The 22599-nt window shown below is 35.8% G+C and overlaps 1 protein-coding gene across 2 annotated transcripts in view; it reads left to right on the forward strand.

The window, feature by feature from the left end:
• The window catches only part of EXOC6B (exocyst complex component 6B), a 571132-nt gene that overhangs the window by 227168 nt on the left and 321365 nt on the right, over positions 1-22599 (forward strand). For both annotated transcript variants that reach the window (XM_008699988.1, XM_008699990.2), the window contains exon 8: positions 9901-9969. In XM_008699988.1, the coding sequence (XP_008698210.1) occupies positions 9901-9969 (69 nt within the window). The remainder of the gene's footprint in view (positions 1-9900; positions 9970-22599) is intronic.

Here is a 22599-nt window from a genome sequence, read left to right on the forward strand (position 1 = left end):
ACCACCGTGAGATCATGACCTGAGCTGAAATCATGAGTTGGCTGCTTAACCAACAAGCTGCCCAGGTGCCCTAGGTGTATCATTTTTTGAGATATTTGAATATAAAATACAAAGGACACTTTAGGTGATATATTATTTGTGAGAAGGGGGACAGTAATGCCTTCTGAGGGCAGAGTTGTAAGGATTGACTGAAGTAGTGTGTAAGTGCTGTCATCATAGTGCTTGGCACATACCATACTATCAGTATATACTATTATGGGATTATGACTGTCTTTCTTTGGGGAATAAAGGTGAAATACAAGTTGATACAGTTTTTGATAACATATTTGCATGGACTCATGGAACATTATCTACTGTAAACAAACTGCTTAAAAAAACAGTGTTGGGTAAGAAATAGTTTGAAGAAGCAGGGCCTTTGATTTCTTTTTTTGTTTCTCGATTACTTCAGAGCTTCTGCATTATTAGAACACTTCCTTGGTACCATACTTCTGGCACATCTCTTATTCTAGTTTGTGTCTCTTAATTGTTTATACTGTGAAAGAGCAGTAGTCACTGTTTTAGCCATACAACTCTTTATATAGTGTGAGTCAAATAAATGTTGACCAAATGATCCACGTCAGGTTTAGCTCTCAAGATTTTGGTATCCTTTTTGAAGTATGGAGTTAACAGGATGGAATTGCTAATATAAATACAAGTATGATATAATATATAATGCCTTCTGAGATGTCTTTATGATTGTGGTACTGTACTAATTTTGATAACAAGATTATTTGTTTGCCAGGAATGCTATAACAAAATACTATAGGTTGCCTGGCTTAAGCAACAGAAACTTATTTTCTCACAGTTTTGGAGACTGGAAGTCCCAAGATCAAGGTCCCGTCAGGGTTGATTTCCTCCTTAGGAGTCTTTCCTTGGCTTGCAGATGACTGCCTTCTTACTGTGTCCTCACACAGCTTTTTCTCTGTGATTGTATGCCCCTGGTGTGTCTTCCTTTTTTTATAAGGACACCAATCCTATTTTTGCAGAGCTCTACCCTTATGACTTCATTTAACCTTAATTACCTCCTGAAAGGCCTTATTTCCAAACACAGTCACATTGGGGGTTAGGGCTTCAACATATGAACTTTGGGGGAGACACAATTCAGTCCATAACACAGGGTGATTGGAAAGAACACAAGATTTGTATTTACAAAGTACAAGTGTTATTGTGTTATTGGAGCAAGTCATGTAATTTCTCTGAGCATCTCTTTCCTCACCTATAAAATAGTGACAATAATTAATTAATACTAAATTGCTTGTGACAAATTGTGGTTATTATGATGTTTGACCCAAATTTCACATTGCTTATTGCAACACTTTCAAATGACAGCAAGGTAACAAAATGAGGGTAATTTCTCAGTAAGTTAAAGTGAAATAAAGGATGCCATTAGTACTTTAGAGTTAGAATCAGAGGTTGCATATTGGCAGCCCGGGGGCCGGAAATAGCTTGCAAAATGGCTGTTGGCTTGCATAGTGCTTAAAAGTTTTTTTAATTATTTGCCAACTTTTAAGTAGTTGAATTCACATAAAAATCTGTATTTCCAACTTAGGCTTCTTCTAAGAATGGTAGTAATAGAATCACCTCGAGCAGCAAGGTTGCCACCAGAGATGTGTTTCTTTCACTAAGCTGCAATCACTGTTGTGTCTGCACATTGGATATTGCCATTTATTATCACATTTGTGCTATTGAGAGAAATATATTATTACTTATCTTGGGTCTGTATTTCAAAATGGTGAACTGGAAGGTAGACTGACAGGGCCGCGTGTTTAGAAAAAATTTACAAAGAACAGAGTTCTTTGTAAAAATGAGGAACAGTTCTAGATATTTCAGATACAAAGTATGTCTATTAAGAGAATACAAATTGAAAAGCTGCCCTCATTCACTTATTCCCAATAGTCACCCACCCTTGTAGTCTTGGTTTTTCACTTCAGTTTTTTTTTTTTTTAAGTTGTATTTGTTTATTTGAGAGAGAGCGCACACGAGGGGGAGGAGAGGCAGAGGAAGAGGTAGAGAGAAACCCAGGCAGACTCCATGCTGAGTGGGAAGCCTGATGTGGTACTCAATGTCATGACCCTGAGATCACGACCTGAGCCGAAACCAAGAGTCGGACTCTCAACTAACTGTGCCACCTAGGTGCCCTGACAGAGTTGGGGTTAGTTAGTTTTGTTTAGTTAGTTTTGTTTAGTTAGTCAGTTAGTTAGTTAGTTATGTATGTATGTATGTATGTATGTATGTATGTATGTATGTAAGTATGTATGTGGAGCCCAGTGTGGGGCTTGAACTCACAATGCTGAGATCAGGAGTCAGCTGCTTAACCAACTGAGCCACCCGGGCACCCTTTTCTTCAATTCTTAATGAAAACTGGTCTATTAAAAATATGTGTAGTCAAATGAAGAGTAAATACTCATACTTTTATTAAAATCAAAAGCAAAAAAGCAATATAGAAAGTTGAATGAAAACTATGGCATACTTTAGACATTCTGTTTGGTTTTCTTCTTTCATGTTTTAAGGTCTGTCTATTGGTAAGAGTATATTATGGCTCACATTGATTTAATGTCTTTGAAATTTTTTCATTGTATTGATAGTGTAAAGTTATTGTCATTTTGAAATTATTTACTTCAATTATAAACATCTACCTGGCTTTTCAGGTCTTTTAGAATTTCTCCCTTATATACAAATTTCTTATTCAACCACTCCCTTCACTCTGTACTAAGTTGCTAATAACCCTAATTAGGGAGTAAACATCTTTTTCTCTCATCCTTGTCTAAAATACTGAATTCTACTTTTTCCTGAGGACTAGCTCAATGTGACCTCTTCTGAATACCCATCATCTATCTATCTATCTATCTATCTATCTATCTATCTATCTATCCATCCATCCATCCATCCATCCATCCACCCATTCATCCATTCATTCAGTCTTTATTTTAAATTGATATATAACATTATATTAATTTCAGGGGTATAACATAATGATTCAATATTTGCATATATTGCAAAATGATCATCATAATAGTCTGATTAACATCCATCGGAATACATAGTTACAGGGTTTTGTTTTCTTGATGGGAACTTCTAGATCCCTCTTAGACACTTTCAAATATGCAATGCAGTAACTATAGTTACTGTGCTGTACATTACATCTCTATGACTTCTTAATTTTATGATTGGAAATGTGTACCTTTTGACCCCTTTCACCTATCTTGCCCACCTCCCAAACCCCACCTCTACAGTAGCATCTTCTTTATAAGAATTTATTTTTTTGAAGAATTTTAGATCATCAGAAAAGTTACAAGAGTGGTAAAATGAACACCCATGTACCTTCACTTAAGTTGTCCACTTATTAAAATTTGGCACTTTCAATCTTAAAAATTTGATTTTGAAAGGATCGATTTCATCAGTTCTCTTCTTCTCCCCACCAAAGCTGAACATTTGAACGTGGCATACTTCATTCATCATGTTTGAAATCTCAACACAACGATCTGTAGTTTGCCAAGAATGACACTCTTCTACATCCCTACAATGCAGTGACCACACTGTTAAGCAGATGTCACTAAGAGCAGTCAACTTACTGGGTTCAAGATTTCTTCGCAGTGCTTTTTACCCTACAGTGTATCCCACTGGGGCTAAAGCTCAGGGTATTTTGTTCAAAAGTTTTTGCTACTTTACTTCTGTGTGACTGTTACCAAGTTGATATATAATTGGGTTCATTTGTTTCTTTTGTATATTTTTTAGAGTTCCCCATCCTTATTAATTTAATTTTTTGAGTATGTAAAATATAAACAAGTTTCAAAAAGCAAAATTATATAAGAAGATATATTCAGTTATAGCCCATCCTCCTCTTTATTCCTTCCACCCTGCTCTTACCCACTATTTGTAAGAAATCAGTATCATGAATGTGTGTGTGTGTATACAAATACCTTTCCTCATACCATACACAACATGACTATTAATAATATAATACATATGTATTTTTGTACCTATGTATTTTTGTACATTGTTTTTCCACTTGAAAGTATATCCTGAAAATTGTTCCATATTGGTTCATAGAAATCTTTCTCATTCTCTTTTTACTGCCAAACAGTACTCCATTATTTGAATGTACCACAGTTTATTGAGCCAATCTCCTACATGTGGGTATTTAATGATTTCCAATATTTTCTTATTAAAATACAGTGTTTTGGCTACACAACTACTAGAATTAGCTTAAAATAAAATACTGACCATACCAAGTACTGGCAGGGTGCCTAGCAACTGTATATATTACTAGGATTTGAATTTTTTCTGCCCCAGTGTTCAGCGTCAAGCAGAGAATTCTCGAGGGAGTATCTTTTAATTTTGGCCACAACGTTTTTTGCAGTGTCTCAGTAAAGGGAGAATGGTGATTTTTCCTGGTTTTCTTCTGTTTGGTGCAAACACTTGAGTAAATTAAGTGGTAATTTGTTTAGGGATTTCTCAGGAAGAATCCTAGTGATTTGTGAGAAGCTCTACAGTCAAATCCTGCAGTTTTTAGGATAGGGCTCTGTTCAGGGTGTTCTTACATGTTCAGAGGTTTAGAAAATTCTCTTATACTTTTGCTGATTCTAGTCACTAGAATCCTAGGCCTTCCAGTTTGTTGGTGCGTCCACGGTGTTTAGTCCAGCTCTGTGGAAGATTATGTCCAAATGAGTTCTACCTTTCTTTTCTCTGAAGTTTTGGAAGCAAAGTAGTACAGAAAAGCACACTGGCGAAAAATGTTTGCCAGGTATTTCCTGGCTTCCAGACATAATAGGGGTAGTCAAAATTGATCCTTTGAGTGCAAAGGTAATGCTCTTTCAGCTAATCATTTGTTGTTTTCTCCCTTCAGAAAGATGCCTGGTACATTTTAATGACTTGAAATCCAACTAATGCTCAGAAATGGGCACCAAGTCCCTGCATTCATTTACTCATACCAAGGAACTGTTTTGTGTAAAGTGGTAATCAAAAGTATTTTCAAGAAGGAGAATGACCGAAATGATCAGTGAGAAACCTATCTAAATTCCTTGCAGATTTTTATCATACTCTTTTGGATGGTCTACCTACTTTGAAAGGTTTCATAAGAGAAAAATAAGTGGCCTGTGTTTTGTGTGTGTATGTGTATGTGTGTGTGTGTGTCTCCTGGGACAGCCGTGAACAAGACTAGACCACACTAATGCATTTCTTTCTTTCATATACTATCTTTATGAGCAGCATAGGTGAATATTCTTGAGTGGAAGGAGGCAAGCAGTCTTTTCTTGCACTCTATTCCCTTTCCTCATGATATGCTTACGTACTAGTAAAGCAGGTAGATCTATCAGGTTCTTATCTGCAGGTACTTTTTTTTTTCTTCCTCCCTTCATTAGTGAGTCTTAATTAAGGTAGTAGAAATAGCTACTGACTTCCACCTCCTTTGTTGGGTGGGAGGAAGGTGCTATAAAAATGTTAAATAGATGTATCTGTTAAAGCTTGAATGCCATTATTTATTTTAAAACCCAAATCTCCTTTTTTCTTTAATAAGTAAAGTCATGTTCCTTATCTTTATGAGAGGAACTTACGCATTAACCTTTCCATTTTCACAGATTTCTTTGACTTGATCTAAGATGTATTAGAGAAGAAGAAAAACATATCAAAAAGATTCTAATGTTTCACAAGAGTTTTTATAATCCGAAATGTTTGGAGCGCCTGGGTGGCTCAGTTGGTTGGGCATCTGCCTTCAGCTTGGGTCATAATTGGGGATCCCTGGGATCAAGCCCTGCATCTGGCTCCCCATTCAGCAGGGCGCCTGCTTCTGCTTCTCCCTCTGCCTCTCCCCTGCACTTGTTCTCTCAAATAATAAATAAAATCTTAAAAATAAAGAAAAATTTATGCTTCTTTTCTTTCTGACCATCTAATATTTCCATTTCTACGCTGAATCTTTACATCCTCTCCAATATATATTACTTGCAGAGGCCCATAAGACTCTGTTTTCAGGGTGCCTTTCATTGATCCTGTTTATAAATTTACTTTTCTTATTTTATAGCTTCCTTTGTCCCCAGACTCTTTTTTTTTTGTTGCCTATATAGTGGCATTGCGTGATAGCTGATGTATTGATAGGATATAATGCTATTTAACAAAATCTACAGACAGTAAGTAACAAAAACTACAGCTTTGATGGAAGCTATTAATATGTATCCTACAAATGTAAGAAGCACATTGAAACAGACAGACTCGCCATATATATTGGCATCTAGTGATGCACAGTCTCTAATGGGTGTGTGAATGTGTAATTGTAGAATGTTAAGTGTTGCCTTCATGATATCTACCTCTGACTGTTGTAGTCCAGCCACTCCTAAATTCTTTTAATAGCTTATTATTTATCCATTATTTTAATATCTTAGCATATAATATCATAACGTGCTCTGTGGCACAGATCTCTTAGTTACAGAATCTAAAATCTTACCTAGAATTTGCTCCTCCCTGATAATAAAGAGGTTTGAGTTGACAGAAGGCACTAACACTCTCCATTCAGAAACTATATAGGGAATTAGGCAGCTGCTGTCCTTGGTGATGAAATTATTTCATGTGAATTCATAAGGAAAACAACTAGTTAAAAAAGCAGGATAATCTTGAGTATACTGTTTGTGGCTGCTGTTGGTATCTCCATAGATCTATTTGAACTAGAAAAATACAGACTCCAGTATCTTAATGTCTTGAGTTCCTGACTGCCAGGCAGAGGAAATGTTTAACTATTTTAATCATGTTTCTGTATCTCAGAAAGAAAGCCCTTATGAGAGGAAATGACAACGTCCTACCACAAAGTTATCTCTTATCAGTTATAGTCCCAGTCGATAATGATTTGTCAAACTTGGACATGTGTAAAATGCCAAGGGCTGTGTTATTTACTTTGGAAAGGAAAAATTAGATGAAGCTGATAAAGACGGAGTCCTGGCTTTTGTTAGGAGACAGAAACCATTAGAGACAGTCATTGTTAGCTTAGGAAAGTGTCCTTGGACCCCTCCCTCTGCCCCAGCTGAAACCTAAACCTGCTTGAATCATTCTTTGCACTTGAGGGGAGAGAAGGGCAAACAGGAGGGGAAGAAGAATGAAGACAACCTTGACAGCGATTTTGCATTTTAAATGGGGAGCAAAATGTGGACCTTAAAACAGACCTATTTATGCGAGTCAGGAGAAACTGCCTTTTGTTCTTTTTCCCAGTCCCATCTATTTAGGTTTTTGGAAGTTCGTTTCTTATCCTTCTGAACGTGTGGCATTCCTTCACGTACAGTGTATGTTGCTCTCCTCCTTTTGCCTTTTGGTCGATGTGATTCTTTTTCATTAGTGGAAGCAGAGAAAACACATCTCGCTCAAAGCAACATGAGTCAGTGCATGCTTTACATACCTTTCTCCTCACAGCACTCTTCTTGGTTCCTTGCAGTGCTCCTAGTGTTCCTCGCAGAAGGGAGCATGGAGGAAAAATGATTCCTAAATAGTAGGCTATTTTGGGGGTGAAGGTAAAGTTTGTGAACTGAAGCCCCATCTCACTCCTTCTTTTCTCATCTAGGTTTCTGTGGACTGCTTTCAAAGCAGGCAGTCCTTGGCTTAGGGGGCCTTAACTGGATTATGGTTGCAGAGGCTAAGAAATAGCAAAGCCAGTATTTCCGGGTCAGGGCATTTTTAAACAGTTTGAGGCTGAGGATGAGGATGTCAAGACAGCCTTGCAGAGAATAGGTTTGGTTTTAAGTATTTGTTGGAGATGACAGGGAATCCTTTCTGTCCTCTCTAAATATATCTATTTTTTAGTTGGCCCAGATAAACCACTCTTTTTAGCCCATTAGTAAGGGGCACCACTACCAGATTTTTAGGGAAACTCTCCCCTAATGTGGATGGGGATTGACATGTGAAGGGGCCATGGCTCTGTCTGGGGAATGGCTTACAAGCAGTTTCCTTTTGAATGAAACTAATGTTTCTGAGTCAAAGCAAAACAAAATAAATAAACTACGTAAAGAAGAACGTAGAAACAAAGTTGTCATTGAATTTATTTAAATTTCCTTAAACTTTTTATAAATATATGTTTATTATAAATAACTTTATAGTCATTAATTCTAAATAAAAGTTTCCTTTCCTATACAGATCAAAACCTTTTCGTATTATCTTTTTACATGTGTGTGTGTAATTTTTATGTAGTTTAAATACTATGAATATAATTTTATGAATTTTTGTATTTTTCACCTTTTGAACTTGTGTTTTGGTTAGTTGAAGTTTTCTCTAGTAGACTCTGTTTTTCTGGCAAGCTAAAATAAATTTCCTTCACATTTTTACTTTGCAATCCAACAGGGGAGACTATAAAGATGTTTTTATGTTGCGGTCATTTCAAATAAGAGTGCTGTCTCTTTTTGTGTTATTAAGATAAAACGAGTGCCCTTTTGTACTCTTAAAGTTACAATTTTTCATGCTTTTTAATCTTTTTTTTTAACTAAATGGTGTTTATCTGTTCATAAAATGTTTTTCTCAGTGATTTTGTAATGCTCGCTAACTTTTCTAATGGCCTCCTTTTTTTTTTTTTTTTAATAAATCTATGCTAGGGTTTTTTTTTTTTTTTTTTTTTTTTGGAGTGCTTGCAGAGTATCTAGCACTGGGAGGTTCTTAAACACAGAGATTTAGTGTGTGCTGTCACGGGTATATAGCAAATGAATAGAATAGTCGATGAATTTGAACCGATAAATGTAGAGAGGTAATGATTTTGGAGGGACGGGAAAGTAGATATGGTGCTGCCAAGTTGTAGAATGAGTAGATTTCACCAGGAAAAACATCTTGGTGAAGAAAGCTATACCCCCAAAGAAGAAACAAAGCTTTCTTGATGGAATAAGGGAAACTGGCCTTGTAATCACAAGTCAGCTCAACCCAGTTCAGACGCGTCTGCTGCTTACATTCTGAGGAATCCTACAATTACCAGTGTTAGAGTAAAAACTGCAGCTAGGTCTTTTATTTTGATTATTTCTTCATGCAATTTTGTCTTTTCTTTTTTGCTGTATTTTGTTTTGTTCAATATTTACTTTGTGTCCTTTTATTCTTGTTTAATTCCTATAGGCGAACAATATAGGGAATAGTTACCTTTGCAGTTGAGGAAATTAAGGCCAAAGTAAATTGTGAGTTACTCATTGTCAGGTCACATAACCAAGCAGTTTTTAGCACTGAGACTATCTCCAGTTCTTACCTAATGTTGTTTGTTTTACTTTGTCTTTTGATGTCTAGATTCAATCTGTCTACATTGTTCTTATTATAATATTCTGCTATTACTTATAGATTTGGCTTTTCCTTTTCTTATTTTACTTTTTACATGATCCCCCTCTCTTTCTAGCATATTTCTGTATTTTGATTGCATGCTGATGTAAATACTAATTCTTATGCCCTTCAGAAGTTGGCTGGCAGGTCATTTAATTCTTCCTGTGTGGCAGGTTTTGGTTGAGACCACTGAAACTTGGTCTTTTGTATAGACCGCCATGAATCTAAGGAGATGCAGTCACGCTGTCAAAGTCACAGTCCCACCTTCTTCTCTTCCTTTTTAGAGGCTTCCTTTTTGAAGCCTAAAATATATCTCTAAAAGCAGATGCAGGGCCCATGACACCTGTCACGCTTCTCTGTTATTTATCCTTCTGTTCTGTGTCCCAGCCTTGCTGCTCTCTCCACAGTTTATTAATCCCATGGCTAAAATACCAAAACTAGGTTTCTGGGAGCATGGTTTGTTTGTTTGTTTGTTCTGTGTTTTTCTCCTAGAAACTAGAGTTGGCCTTTTTTTTTTTTACACTCGAATAGTAAAAATGAATCCAGTTCAAAGTTCTTCATAGCATTGTTTTAATATTTTTGACAATCTTGTTTGTTTTGCAGGTACCTGGAGCCCAAGATTTGGTGGATTTCTCTCCTGTTTATCGCTGTCTACACATATATTCTGTCCTGGTGAGTAATTTCCTCTTCCCCTCTTCCTTTCTTCTCCTCCTTGCTCCTCCTTCTCTCCTTCTATCATTCCCATATAAAGATGGAGCAAGATATAGATTTAGTTGTCTCAAGGCAGCTAAAATAAGTAGATACTTTTTTTTCAAACTTATGTACAGAGAATTACATAAATAATATGTATCTTTGTGACACACTATTATCATTATTTCGTGTAAGTCCAAGGTATATGTGTAATACTTATTTTAACTAGTTTAAAATTTTTGCTAACCTGATAGATATTGAAGGATATCTCTTTGTTTTAATTTGCATTTCTTTGATTACTGATAACATTGTGCTTCTCTTTATAGACTCACTAATCATTTACGATTTTTCTTCTCTGAAATGCCTATTTTAACCTTTGTTCAGTTTTGTATTGGCTTTCTTGTTTTGTTTTTTTCTCTTTGCTAGAAAGAGAAATCTCAGAAATTCCATATATATTGTAGATATTGACAGTTTAGGATGTTGCCAATGTCTTTTTTCCAGTTTGTCCCCAGACTTTAAACTATGTATATATTATCTTTCACAAACAGAAATCCTTGATTTTGATGTAATCAGGTCCATCAATTTTAACCGTATAGTTTATACTTTTTAAGTCTTGTTTAAAAAAAAAAACAAACAGCTCCCTTTCTATTCAAGGTCATGGGCATTCCCTCTATGCTACCTTTAACCTTTAACATTTTTCCCATCACGTGTCTATGGTGATCCATCTTGGATTCACTGTAGTATACATAGTATGAGGTGGGAATCCAACTTAATTTTTTTATATGATGAATTCAGTTTTACCAGTCCCATCTACTGCATAACCTGTATATTGCCCACGGATTCCTGGTAGTACCTTGGGCATATACTAAATACCCATATGTGAGAATCTGTTTCTCAGTTCTCTGGTTTGTTAAATTTGGTTTTGTGATACATCTACATGTATGGTAAAACAGGTCCCTTCTCATTTCTCCTCTTTTAAATTGCCTTCTCTATATATGAACCTTATTTTCTCTATTTTATTTATTTGTTTGTTTTAAACAAATTGTTTGATTCAAGTATAGAATGAATCTTCATAATGAAAATAGCTGTATATGTAAGTAGGTGTTTTGCTTTTTTTTTCAAATGGAAAGGCTTCAGTACCTTTTTCCCCAAAGAAGTTAAAATAAATCGGGGCTACCTTAAGGTTATAACTTCCTCGAGGCTTATCTTCTGACAGAATCGTTTTCTACAATCATTTTCTCTTCTTTTTCTCCTCCTCCTCCTCTTCCTCCTTCTTCTTTTTGTTTCAAGTTTTTATTTAAATTCCAGTCAGTTAACATAGAGTGATATAGTGTAACCTTAAGTTTCGGAGTAGATTTTAGTGGTTCTCGCTATATATTTTAGAATCTTTGAGTTCATAAAAAAATCCTTCTAGAATTTTGATTTGAATTGATTGAATTTATAGGTAAATTTTGGGAAGAATTGACAACTTTATAATGCTAAGTCATGCTACTTATGAAAGAGGAAAGTCTACTTTTAAATTATTAAGCTTTGTTTCTATGTTAACAGTTTTGGGGATTCTTTTAAGGTTAATAGCAAAATACAGTTTTTGTTGATGCTTTCTACTTTTTAATTTAATAATTGCTGATGTTGAGGAATGCTCTTGATTTTTCTAATTTAACTTAAATCTGGCAACCTTGCTCAACTCTTTTTATTAGTAATTATGGTTTGTTTTTTTGGTTTTTGATAGATTTTCTGTGTAGTTGATCATAATTTTGATTTTCTGTGTAGTTGATCTGCAGATACTGACTTATTTTCTTCCTATCCATATATCTCATTGTTCTTTATATTGTCTTATTGTATTGACCGGGATCATCATTACTTTATTGTTGAGGGAGATAATAGTAGATGTCCTTGTCTGATTTTTGATCTCTAACAGAATGTATCTAAAGTTCCTCCATTAACTGATGTTTGCACTAAGTTTTTGGTAAATATTCTTTATCTAGTTATTCCTAGACTCCTGATATTTTTTTTTATAAAAACAAAAATGAGTATTGAATTTTATTGGATTTGTTTTCCAAATATATTGATACAGTCCTGTGGTCTCTATCCTTTAGTTCATGAATGTGGTGAGTTTCATTGATAGATTTTTGTGATATTAGATGATCCTTGTATTCGTTAGATAAACCCAACTTGATGAGACGTATTACTGCTTTTTTTTTTTTTTTAACAGTCTGGAATTCTACTCCATTTATTTTTTTATTCTTAATCCTTTTTATATTTATGTATATGGTTTATTGTTAAGTCTCATCATTGTTTATTGTTAAGTCTCATCATTACAAAATCAAGTGTACTTTTCCTCTCAAATAGTGTAAAAGTATGAAAATCAGTAGTTTGTTTAGTTTAGTGTTATATCTTCAGTGCCAACAACAGTACTTGGCACATAGTATGTACTCAACAAATATCAACTGAATGAATAAGTAAGTGGTAGCTAAAAAAACACAGTACATTTGTTTGAGCGTATGCTAACTCAAGCTTTATCACTCATTTACTTATTTACTAAGCTTACTGAATTTCTGTTCTGCATGAAATGGGTTTGGAGAGCAAGGATGTGTAAATAAGTCAAGGACTTCTGCTTTTAAAAAATGACAGTCTACCAGGAGAGAAATCATAATTTTTGAATGACTATAATATGACAGCACTTTATCTCATCACTGTGCATTTGCTAGCTTTTGTAAGCTTTATTAAGATTTTTATGATATAGAAAATGTAACAAATTTTCCTCAAATGAGAACTCTCCTAGTAATTCATAAGAGCACTAAAGTAATTTATTTGTACACCTACTAGCTGTGTGGTGTGAGGCAAGGTACCTAAACCTTGGCTTTCTCAGATGTGAGCTGTGATAATCATGATCAGTACAGTTGCAGATAACATATGAATGATGCCTCACTCCGCCTTTGGCACATAATTGAAATTTAAACAGTGGCAGTTAATCTGGCAAGAGTTACGTATCTCTGAGGCTGATTATTAGACACATTATTGGTATTTTTTAAAGTATATGATATAAAGTATAGACATGTAGGCAGAGGTGCTAGTCTCTGCCATCAACATACGAAGTTTATCAATTATTCAAAACATACATGTTCTTAAATACACAAAGTCTGCATCATCCTAAACTGTGAGTTTAAGGAGGACCTTTAACTGCCCACTTAAAAATAAATTCCACACACTGATACTCTATAGTGTTGAAATATTTGGCATTCATTAATGTTCTGTAATAATTTGATAAGGCATAGTTTATGTGGCAGAGACAGGCCTCTTTCCTCATTCACACGTCCATAATGTTTCCTAGTTTTGAAAAAATACAACTAGTGGTAAGAGCTCAGCTCTGTTTCTGGAATACAGGTTTATTTTTTAGACATTGCTGTTCCAGACCTAGATGGACTTTAAGAGAGCACTCAGATATCTCTTTTGCTAAAGGAAGAGCCAGACCATGTATGACTTATAGAGTGGACTCTTTATAGCTTTTTTGGGGGCTGTAATTTGTTACTTCTCTGTATTTGTTTCCCCATTCTCAAATCACTAAATTTGTATTACTATATAGTAGAGGGCATCTCTTCATAATATTAATGACAAAGATATTTAAAAATGGATTACTTAATATAAAAATTTGTAACAAATTTTTTTCATTTCCTGATGTAGTTAATATTAACATTTTTGGATATTTCACAGACAAGACAAATTCTGTATGTTTCACCATGAACTCGTTATGTCCCCCTTCCCTAAAATCTACTGTGCTGGGATTTACCATGATCTCAGGTAGTAACAGCATTCTGTCAAGTCCCCAGGCAGAAACCCAAACCTTTTCTTTTTTCTCAGCACCATATCCAGATCTCTGTATCTTGCAGATGTGACCTCCTAAGTACAGTTTTACTTTCTCTCATCCTCCTCTATCCTAAAATGATTGTCCTAGATCATCAGGATTATTGAAAACATTCTCTTAACTGTTCTCCCTCCCTTATATTGTACATCCCTAACTCGACTTCTCACTGTAGTGATAGCGATCTGTGTATCATACAAATCTGGCATATATGTTATCTGCTTAAAATTCTCTAATTGGTCACTTATGGAGTAAAATACAGAAGTATAGAAGGTTTTCCATGTCCTGTCTGCCATATTTTCTGCTGCTTACCACCTTGCTTTAATGATACCAAAATGCTTCCAGTTCTTTGAACAAACCATGCTGCTTCCTGCCTGCCATCCTTTCCTCATTCTAGTCCTTCTGCCTGAATGAGTACTCCCACTTCTTTTTATTTTACGGATTCATACTTACTTCATACGTGTGTCCTCCATCACATTTTCCTGATGTTTCAGGTGGAGCTCAGTGGACCCTCTTCGCCTTTGCACTGTTACTGTACATAGTTGTATCAGTGCTGACTGTATTATATCATCTTATCCTAAATAGGTATTCTTTTTCCTCAATAGACTGTAAGCTCTTTTAGGGCAGGTACCATGTTTTATTCATCTTTTTTAGCCCTAGCACTTAGCATTTAGTATTAGTAGTATATAATACTCAATAAATGTTTGTTTTTGATTTTGAAAGATAACTGCCCTCCTTTTGACCTGCAAATGAATCCAGTATTCTAGCCTCAGGCAGTGTTATACAATATCAGGGCTGGGACTTATACGAGGGAAAACAGTTCTATTGGTGTCCAACGGAAGGATCATAACAGAAGTAACAAAAAGTTCTAATATTTTGTCATTTACAATAGTGTTTATCTGAACTTTTGGCCTGGAGGATAACAAGGCACACTTTGAATAAACATGGCAATATTTATTATTTTTAGTGAAACCGACCTTCCATTCACCCCCCTTTTATGGCTGTGCTGCTTATAAATTCCCAAAGGATTATTTGAAAAATCCTACTTATATCTGCCAGCCTTATCAGTAGGGCAGGAGTTCACGTATTGTAACAGGAGGTCAGATTTCGGTCATGGTCTTATAGATGGGGCCAAGCACCTGTAAATTCTTCCTTTGGTGACTAAAGTGAAGTACAATATCAAACAGGCAGTGAGACTTTTCTAGGAAGTGCTGAACTTTGGCAGGAAGGGCAAACTTTGGCAGGAGGAGGGGAGGGAAGAAAGTGAACAAGGGTCAGATAGTGGTTAATTGAGACTTGGTTCTTGGTATAGTAATGCAGTGGAAGTGTGCAGAGCAAATGTAGGTGTATTTTATAGAATTGTTTTAAACAACTTAGGCTGTTTAAATCTTTATATACAGTTTAGAGATGGGCAGGTAAGGGGCAGGATATAAAACATCATTTTACAGTCATTAAGGATAATTTTTTTAGGAGGAAGAAAATAAACTAAAAACTTTACTGGAAGAGAAGTGATGAATAATAATAACTGGAGAGTTCTGTACATAGTATGGCAGTAGTTACAAAGATGGATGGCCTATCTGTCTAATGAAGACAGAAACCAGTCTGTCTTATAGATTTTTTGAAAACTCTATCAACCCAGTGATGTCTGCCATGTTTATGGGCTCCAAGCCTTGAACTCAGCTCAGTTTGGACAAAGATTTGTATATACTTCAAGCTCTTCTGTACACTGCAACATCTTTCTGACTCCTCTCCAAATTTGCTACTCCTTCACCCTTCTATCACTGAAAGAGTGTATATATATATATATATATCTATCCCATGTCAAGGAGCTTGTGTGTCATTAAGAACCTGGGAGAGCAAACCTGTAAATAAAACCAATTCCTAGTTTGTGGGTCTCATTTATAATCTTATCTTCTTGTGGTTTCTTATTCTCCAGTGATTTACATCGTCTGCTCATTACCAATTAAAGAAAATTCTAGGTTAAAGAATGTTGACCAATGTATACCTTCGATTTATGTAGTTTTCTGCATTTGTGTTAAAAAGTGTACTTTTTAAAGATTTCTGACATCCTGGATCCAGGCATAGCATATTATAAGCCATACGTGGATTTGTTTAGTAGGCAGCAACCTCTCAGTATTACATGAATCATAAGAACCTCATTTTTATTTAATTCACTTTCAGTTACTAATGGAGACTGTAAAACAGCCTGAGATATAAGGGAATGCAGAATGTCATTGTGTAGTGAATTCATATTACAAAGGCTCTAGCAAGTGCAGTATTTCTTTTAAATTTTCTTGGGCAAGGGGCCTCTGAGAATTTGATGAAAGCTGTGAACCCTTTCCCCAGACAAAATGCACATATGTACAGGCATGTGATATTTTGCTTAGAATTTCAGAAGCTTCCTCAATTCCTGAATTTTATTAAACCTAGAAAGAATCCCTCGTGTAAAAGGAGCTAGAGGCTGAGTTAGGTTTCAGGTGCCTGCTGACTACAGACCTATGCCCCAGAATAGCTTACCCCAGTTCTAGCTGAGTATCCCCTTTTATAAGCTCCTAAGGACACCCTACCACTTGTCTTCCTCGTAGGTTTGGAAGCCTTGCCAAAATCTAAATTTAAAAGCATATTTCAAAGTGAACTTATTTCTGTGTCATAAATCTTCATTCCCTGGGCAGTCATTATGCATGGCAAGCTGGTGACCTGTTTTTCTATTAAGAATAAGTTAGCTCCAGCACCTAAACTAATAGGTTTGTCCCCTGAATTCTTTTACTAAGAAGGATTCAGACAGAGATTTAAAAATAATTATGAGAATTATAGTTAGTAATTTATGTCCCTGGACATAATTTTGTAAAGTTTCAGGATATTTACCTCTTACTTGCTTTTAATAATATCCCTTTTTAAGTACTTGGCTATAATTTGGAGAAATGAGTCAGTAGCGGAGCTAGAATTTACGCACAATGTCTTTATAGTCCTTCATGATCATTGCTGGGGCCAGGGGTGGGGTGGGGTGGGGTAGGCAGGAATCTTCCTGGAACATATTTCTCCCTTTCTAATCTGAGGATTTCTACTTGTATGGTCTACAGTGGGAGCTGGAGGAAGGTGTAAAATCCATGGTCCTGTGACTACTGATAATAGCAAGGAAAGGATTTGGAGAGTGGAAAAAGGAATGGATAAAAGCAGTTTTAAGTGACATATTTTCTGAAGTGTTAAGGGAATTACTTAATGAAATTACATAAAGAACTTTGGCAGCTGTTGGCTGTTACATTAAAGCATTTGGGAAATAGATGCTTGAAGGGCCTAAGACACTGCTGAAATTTTCAATTCAAGAAAAACGATTAATTTTGGCATTCTAAGGTTAGACTTCCAGATCCTTTCAAATAGCGACAGTTGAAGGGTTGTTGTTTATATATGTATTTATAATAGTGTTATCTTGGATTTTATAGAACATTATGTGCAACAATCTCATAGTGCTTCACCAGTTTGACTACATTAAATAAGTGACTTATTCATATGGTAAATATGAGAAAAACATCTCACATGGTAGAGACTGGCCTCACTCTGAATCAAGCCATGAAATAGTTCTTTTGTTGGTACCAGAGGTAAGATTTTAGGGTTCTTAGTCCTGTTGCCTCAGAAGACACTGTTGCTATTTAATAATTAAGTAAACTGAACAGCAAGAATTGGAACGTAGACTTAAAGCAGGTCTGCGGGATTGGGTGTATTTTTGATGGTCAGGTTTTTTAAATTGTTAATTGGCTTAAAAAGAAGAGACTCCCTTTTAAAAAAATAGTAAAGCATTTCTGCTACATCTAGGTATTAAGACAGTTGACTGGCAAACGAAAAAAAGATATTCATACATCAGCTTCATGCAATTTTCCTCATATTTCTCACAGACCATTGATCTGGCAGTGAACACTGATAAATAGAGCTCTGACTCGCTTTTTAGTTTTCATTAAAATTGATTGTACTTTACTGTAGGCTATTTTTTAGAACTATCCTGATTCTATTTTAAACATTGACACTATTGACTTGTATGCATTTTATGTAAGTGTAGTAAAAATCCATTATTTAAACTTTCAAAGACACTTGAACGAACATTTAAATATTTGGTTTGGGTGGAAACACAAGCAGGGTCATTTACTACTCCTATGGCAAAAATTAAGACAAATGAGAAAGGCCTATATGCAAAATTCTAGGGGCTTAGAGTTTGTAAGTTTTTATTCTCATTTGACATTTCCAAAGATGGTGTTACAGAGAGAGGGAAATAGCACTTCATTTCACCAGTCACATGTAGTTGGAAATTGTGGCTATAGAATTCCAGCATTGCCAGAGGCACATAGCTTAATGATCTAGATCTTCTTAAAGTTGTTTCTGGAGCTATATTTCTAGGGAACACCAGGCTCATCAGATGATCTGTTTAAAAAAAAAAAAAAAAGGTGGAGGGCTCCTGTTTCAGATGTCATCCGAACTCTGTATACTGTATTTCTGTCTTGGTATTTTTTTGTTGTTGTTTTGTTTTATTTTTACAGATCACATTAGTATATTTAAGTGTGCTCTAAGAAGAACTGTAAAGAACAAACATGTTAAATTTTATTTAAGCTGGTATTTCTGAATATAGTGAAAGAGGTAAGGACGACCAAGGTGCTTTCTGCTCTTACAAGTTCATAACTTAAGGCTCTAGAGAAAAGCTGCTTTGTAGAAGACTGTGAAGATACCTTTTTTTTTTTTTAATCCATCATGTTAATTTGGAAATATATACATTTTCTTTGGGAAATAAGAAAAGAACATTGAACTTTTAATGGAAAAGCCCTCCTGAGAACAGTAATATGAAATGCGTAGGTACCATTTTCAAGTCTTCGGGATAGCAACGATATTAGAAAGGAATGCTGATGTGTATATATTTGACAGTTATTTTTTAAGAACCTTAAGTGAGTTATATTTTAGGCTCTGATATTTAGACATTACTCCTCTGGACTCTTTTTGTGAGTGTTGGTTTATTCTCATTTTAAATGGACTGTCTTTCCCGTCTCAGAAATACTCATCTGCCTTCCCCCCACTATCGAAGGCAAATGCAAGTCGCACTGTTTGAGGAGCCAGCTTACACAGAACAGAGCTGGGAGGTTTCTGGTTTGCTTCCATGGTGATCTTGAGGACTTCTGAGCAATAAGAGCGGAGTTTGAGTATTTTCTTTAGAGATATTTTTTTAATGTGGAAAGTTTTGCCCTGAAATATTTGGTGACTCCTAGTCCATCTCTGACACTTAGCAGATTGTCTCGTCACTCTGCTGCCGTATCTCCCCGCCTCCTAGTTGCACTGACCCCCCAGTGCCTGGTGAGGTTAGATAGGCATAAACACTACATAGATCATAGAGAAAAGCTGAGGGTGAGATACTTTGTGCGCTGCATTGATAAGGACACAGGAAAAGCCATTTATAGCGATAACTTTCCTGTAGTATGGGCTAATGGGCCCTGGTTTGTAGCCGCTGTAATCTAGCTGTTTATAATTGTCATATTGCTCCTTTAACCTGGTGACCTTATTACCCATGAGCATACATATCATTTGGCTTTGAATAAAAACAAGAGGCAAAAAAATGTGATCAAAAATTTTTTTTTTCTACACGCGCTCACATTTGTTTTTCAAAATGCTTACGTTGAGAAGATTGAACTCCTCAAGGGTGCTTACGTTTTTTTTTTTTTTTTTTAACAGTAATGTCTCACTTAAACAGCTGTAGACACCACAATGCAGAATTATTTTTTAAGCTTTGACAAAAAGAACAAGAAATCAATCATTTTCTGTATCACACCCAGTAACACCCCTTTGAAACATAATTTAAATCATATAAAAACTGTGCTTCAAATACTTTAGTTTCTCATTGTTCTCAGAGTAAAGTAAACTTCTTAGCTTGGTCTATATAGTCTCTCATGTTCTATCCTTGGCTTGACTCTCTTACCTCATTTCTGGTTGCTCTTTTCCCCCTGCCTGCTTGCAGTCTATGCTCCAGATATGTTGACCCCATGTTCTCTCATGATGATGCCTTTGTACAGGCAGTTCTTCTTTTTTTCTTTTTTAAGATTTTATTTACTTATTTGAGAGAGAGAGAAAGAGATAGTGAGAGAGAGCACGAGCAGGAGAGAGAGGGAGAAGCAGTCTCCCCATTGAGCAGGGAGCCAATGTGGGGCTTGATCCCAAGATCCTGAGATTATGACCTGAGCCAAAGGCAGACGCTTAACCCATTGAGCCACCCAGGCGCCCCCAGGCAGTTCTCTTTCCCGAAACATATTCCGTATTTTCTGTCTTCCTTTTGATATTTCTTCCCGTTAGTTATGCCAAATTTCTCCCATTACTGTCTCTGGATTTGGCATTTAAAATCTTCTCTCCCTCCTCTCATATTTCCAACCAGATCTCTCATGTCTTTTTCTTCGTTTTCCTAGTTTGATTGTGACTGCCAGGTTTTTGTTTATTTTCACTTTTTAAATTTAAAAATTTTAGGTTCTTTTGCTTCCCTAAAATGCCCTCTTTACTGGCTACTTAGTTTATTTAATACATTGTCCCAATAGTTTTGGATATTATGAGGGGGTGACTGCAATAACTGTGGCCAGACCCTTGTGATCTGAACAAGAGGACATGTAGGGGAGGGGTTTCCTTTTGTTTTATAGAGGAAATTTGGTCATTCAGACAGTTATGTAAGTTGCATATACCAAAATGATCTAACCAGAAGCAAATGCCGTAACTGGAGCTCATGTTTAAATATAGCTGGTTGTGGCAGGTGTAATGAAGAGTTTGTTTGTAACCTATGAATAGAACTGATTTATTTTAAATAGTGAGGGATTTGGAAAAGCTGAGTTTGGGCCTATAGTGGATTCTCTGCTTTCTCAGATTTTTATAACTCAAACCATAACCTAGAGGTGAAGTAGTTTAGGACCTCAATACTGGAGTAGAAACTCAGACTCTTTGCCTGTAACATTCCAGATTTGCTCAGGGAATGTAGGCAGAATTCATTTTACTTCCTTAACTGAATGTCTCTAACTAGAACTTCTGGAACTCTCAGTTTACTGTGTTATTCTCACCACACAGAAGGAGCTTAACAAATCATTGTGAAACGAATGAATGAATGTGAGTGTTCAAAATCCCTCAAGAAAGAAAAATCGACGGAGACCTATAAAAGGACTATCAAAGATGCCACAGTGAAAGAAGATTTGGTTGTTTGGGCTGAGGTTAATATAGTCCATCCATCCATTATATGGAGTGTTACTAGCTTAGGTTTGGGATTTCTTCTTACCCTGAAACAAAGTACAAGATATGTTAACATATTTTTTTAGATATGAAAATGAGGTCATTTATGATGTTTAATGGTGATGTTTGTAGCAGTACAGGTTATGTTTGAGTACGTGTAACTAAAGCCCAGCTTTAAGGGTTTAGGCAAAGACAGTTTGTTTTTTTATAATGTGACAGGAAGCCAGGCACCTGGGTGTTGGTACGGTGGCGCCGCACTTATCAGAGACTTAGGTAGGTTCTTTTCGCGGTTCGGGTCCTCCATCTGGAGCGTGTAGTTTCTGTTTTTGATCTTTCAAGATGGAGACTACAACTTCAGGCAGCTTTCTTGTGTCTCAGAAGGAAAGCAGGTGGGCAGGCCACAGTGCAAGAGCTGCACTCCGTCCGAGTCTGTTTCTGTTCATCAGGAAAGCAGTAGCTTCAAAGAATAAAAGATTTTGTAAAAATGCTGAAGCCTATTGTAATTTTTAAAAAACACTTAAAATTAGAAACCAGGTGATTCTGGTCAGCCTGGTGTTTTTTTAAATTAGGGACATCGGAAAAGCTTGAATCTAAATCTCGACTTAGACACGTCGTTACTTAATGTCTCACAGCCTCAATTTTCTGCATTTAAAACATTCAAATAATGATGTTCATCTCACAGTGTTTCTGTGAGAATGAAATGAAAGAACGTATGTAAAAACACCTGGCCTGCTACCTTTAAATCTTAAAAAATATATTTCTCTTTCCAGCTTGTACATGTCCTTCTCACTCCTACCCTGTCATTAAATTTTTATATTATAAAAAGGACTCTTTAAGAATGCAGCGAAGAATAAGGAACTAGACTAATATATGTGTAGACATAAATACGCAGATACAGAAATAGTACGAGAACACCTGTGCTCTTCCTCCTACAGTCCATCTCCATTTAATGTTACTTTTATAAAATACTAATCTAGAAATTAAGAATCACGAACTACCAGGGCTAGAAGGACTTTTGCCCACGCTTTCTTTTATCCATCTCTTTTCCCAGAAGGGGAAACCTTGGCCTTGGGCAATTTTAATTACTCACCTACAGTCATGTAAGTGGTAGGTAGCCAAGTTAGAACTCAAAGCTAAATATCAGTTCTCTGTCCTGTGTTCTTTCCTCCATCAGTTGTCATTATCATTAAAGTGGTTCGATTTATCATGCTAAGTGTGGAAAACTATTCAAAGTGCTTACAAGTATTAAGTTATTCATTATATCCTATTATGCCCTAATACGATATATAATAGATAAATTAACTTTATAAACCTAATCAGCGCATGGTTTTTCTTGTTCTACCACCAGTAAGGGACTGGACCTAGTGTCTTGTCAATAATGATCAAAAGTAGGGATGGAAGTGGGAAGGCCTTCTACATTTTTTTAGTCTAGCTTTTCAAAACTTTTCTTTTCTCCTTCAGATTTGCCTTTAGTACATACTTTAACAATTCTGTGACTATGTGACTGTAACAATTTTATGTGA

Source organism: Ursus maritimus, unplaced genomic scaffold (assembly GCF_017311325.1).
Source record: "Ursus maritimus isolate PB19 unplaced genomic scaffold, ASM1731132v1 scaffold_6, whole genome shotgun sequence".
Classification (NCBI taxonomy): domain Eukaryota; kingdom Metazoa; phylum Chordata; class Mammalia; order Carnivora; family Ursidae; genus Ursus; species Ursus maritimus.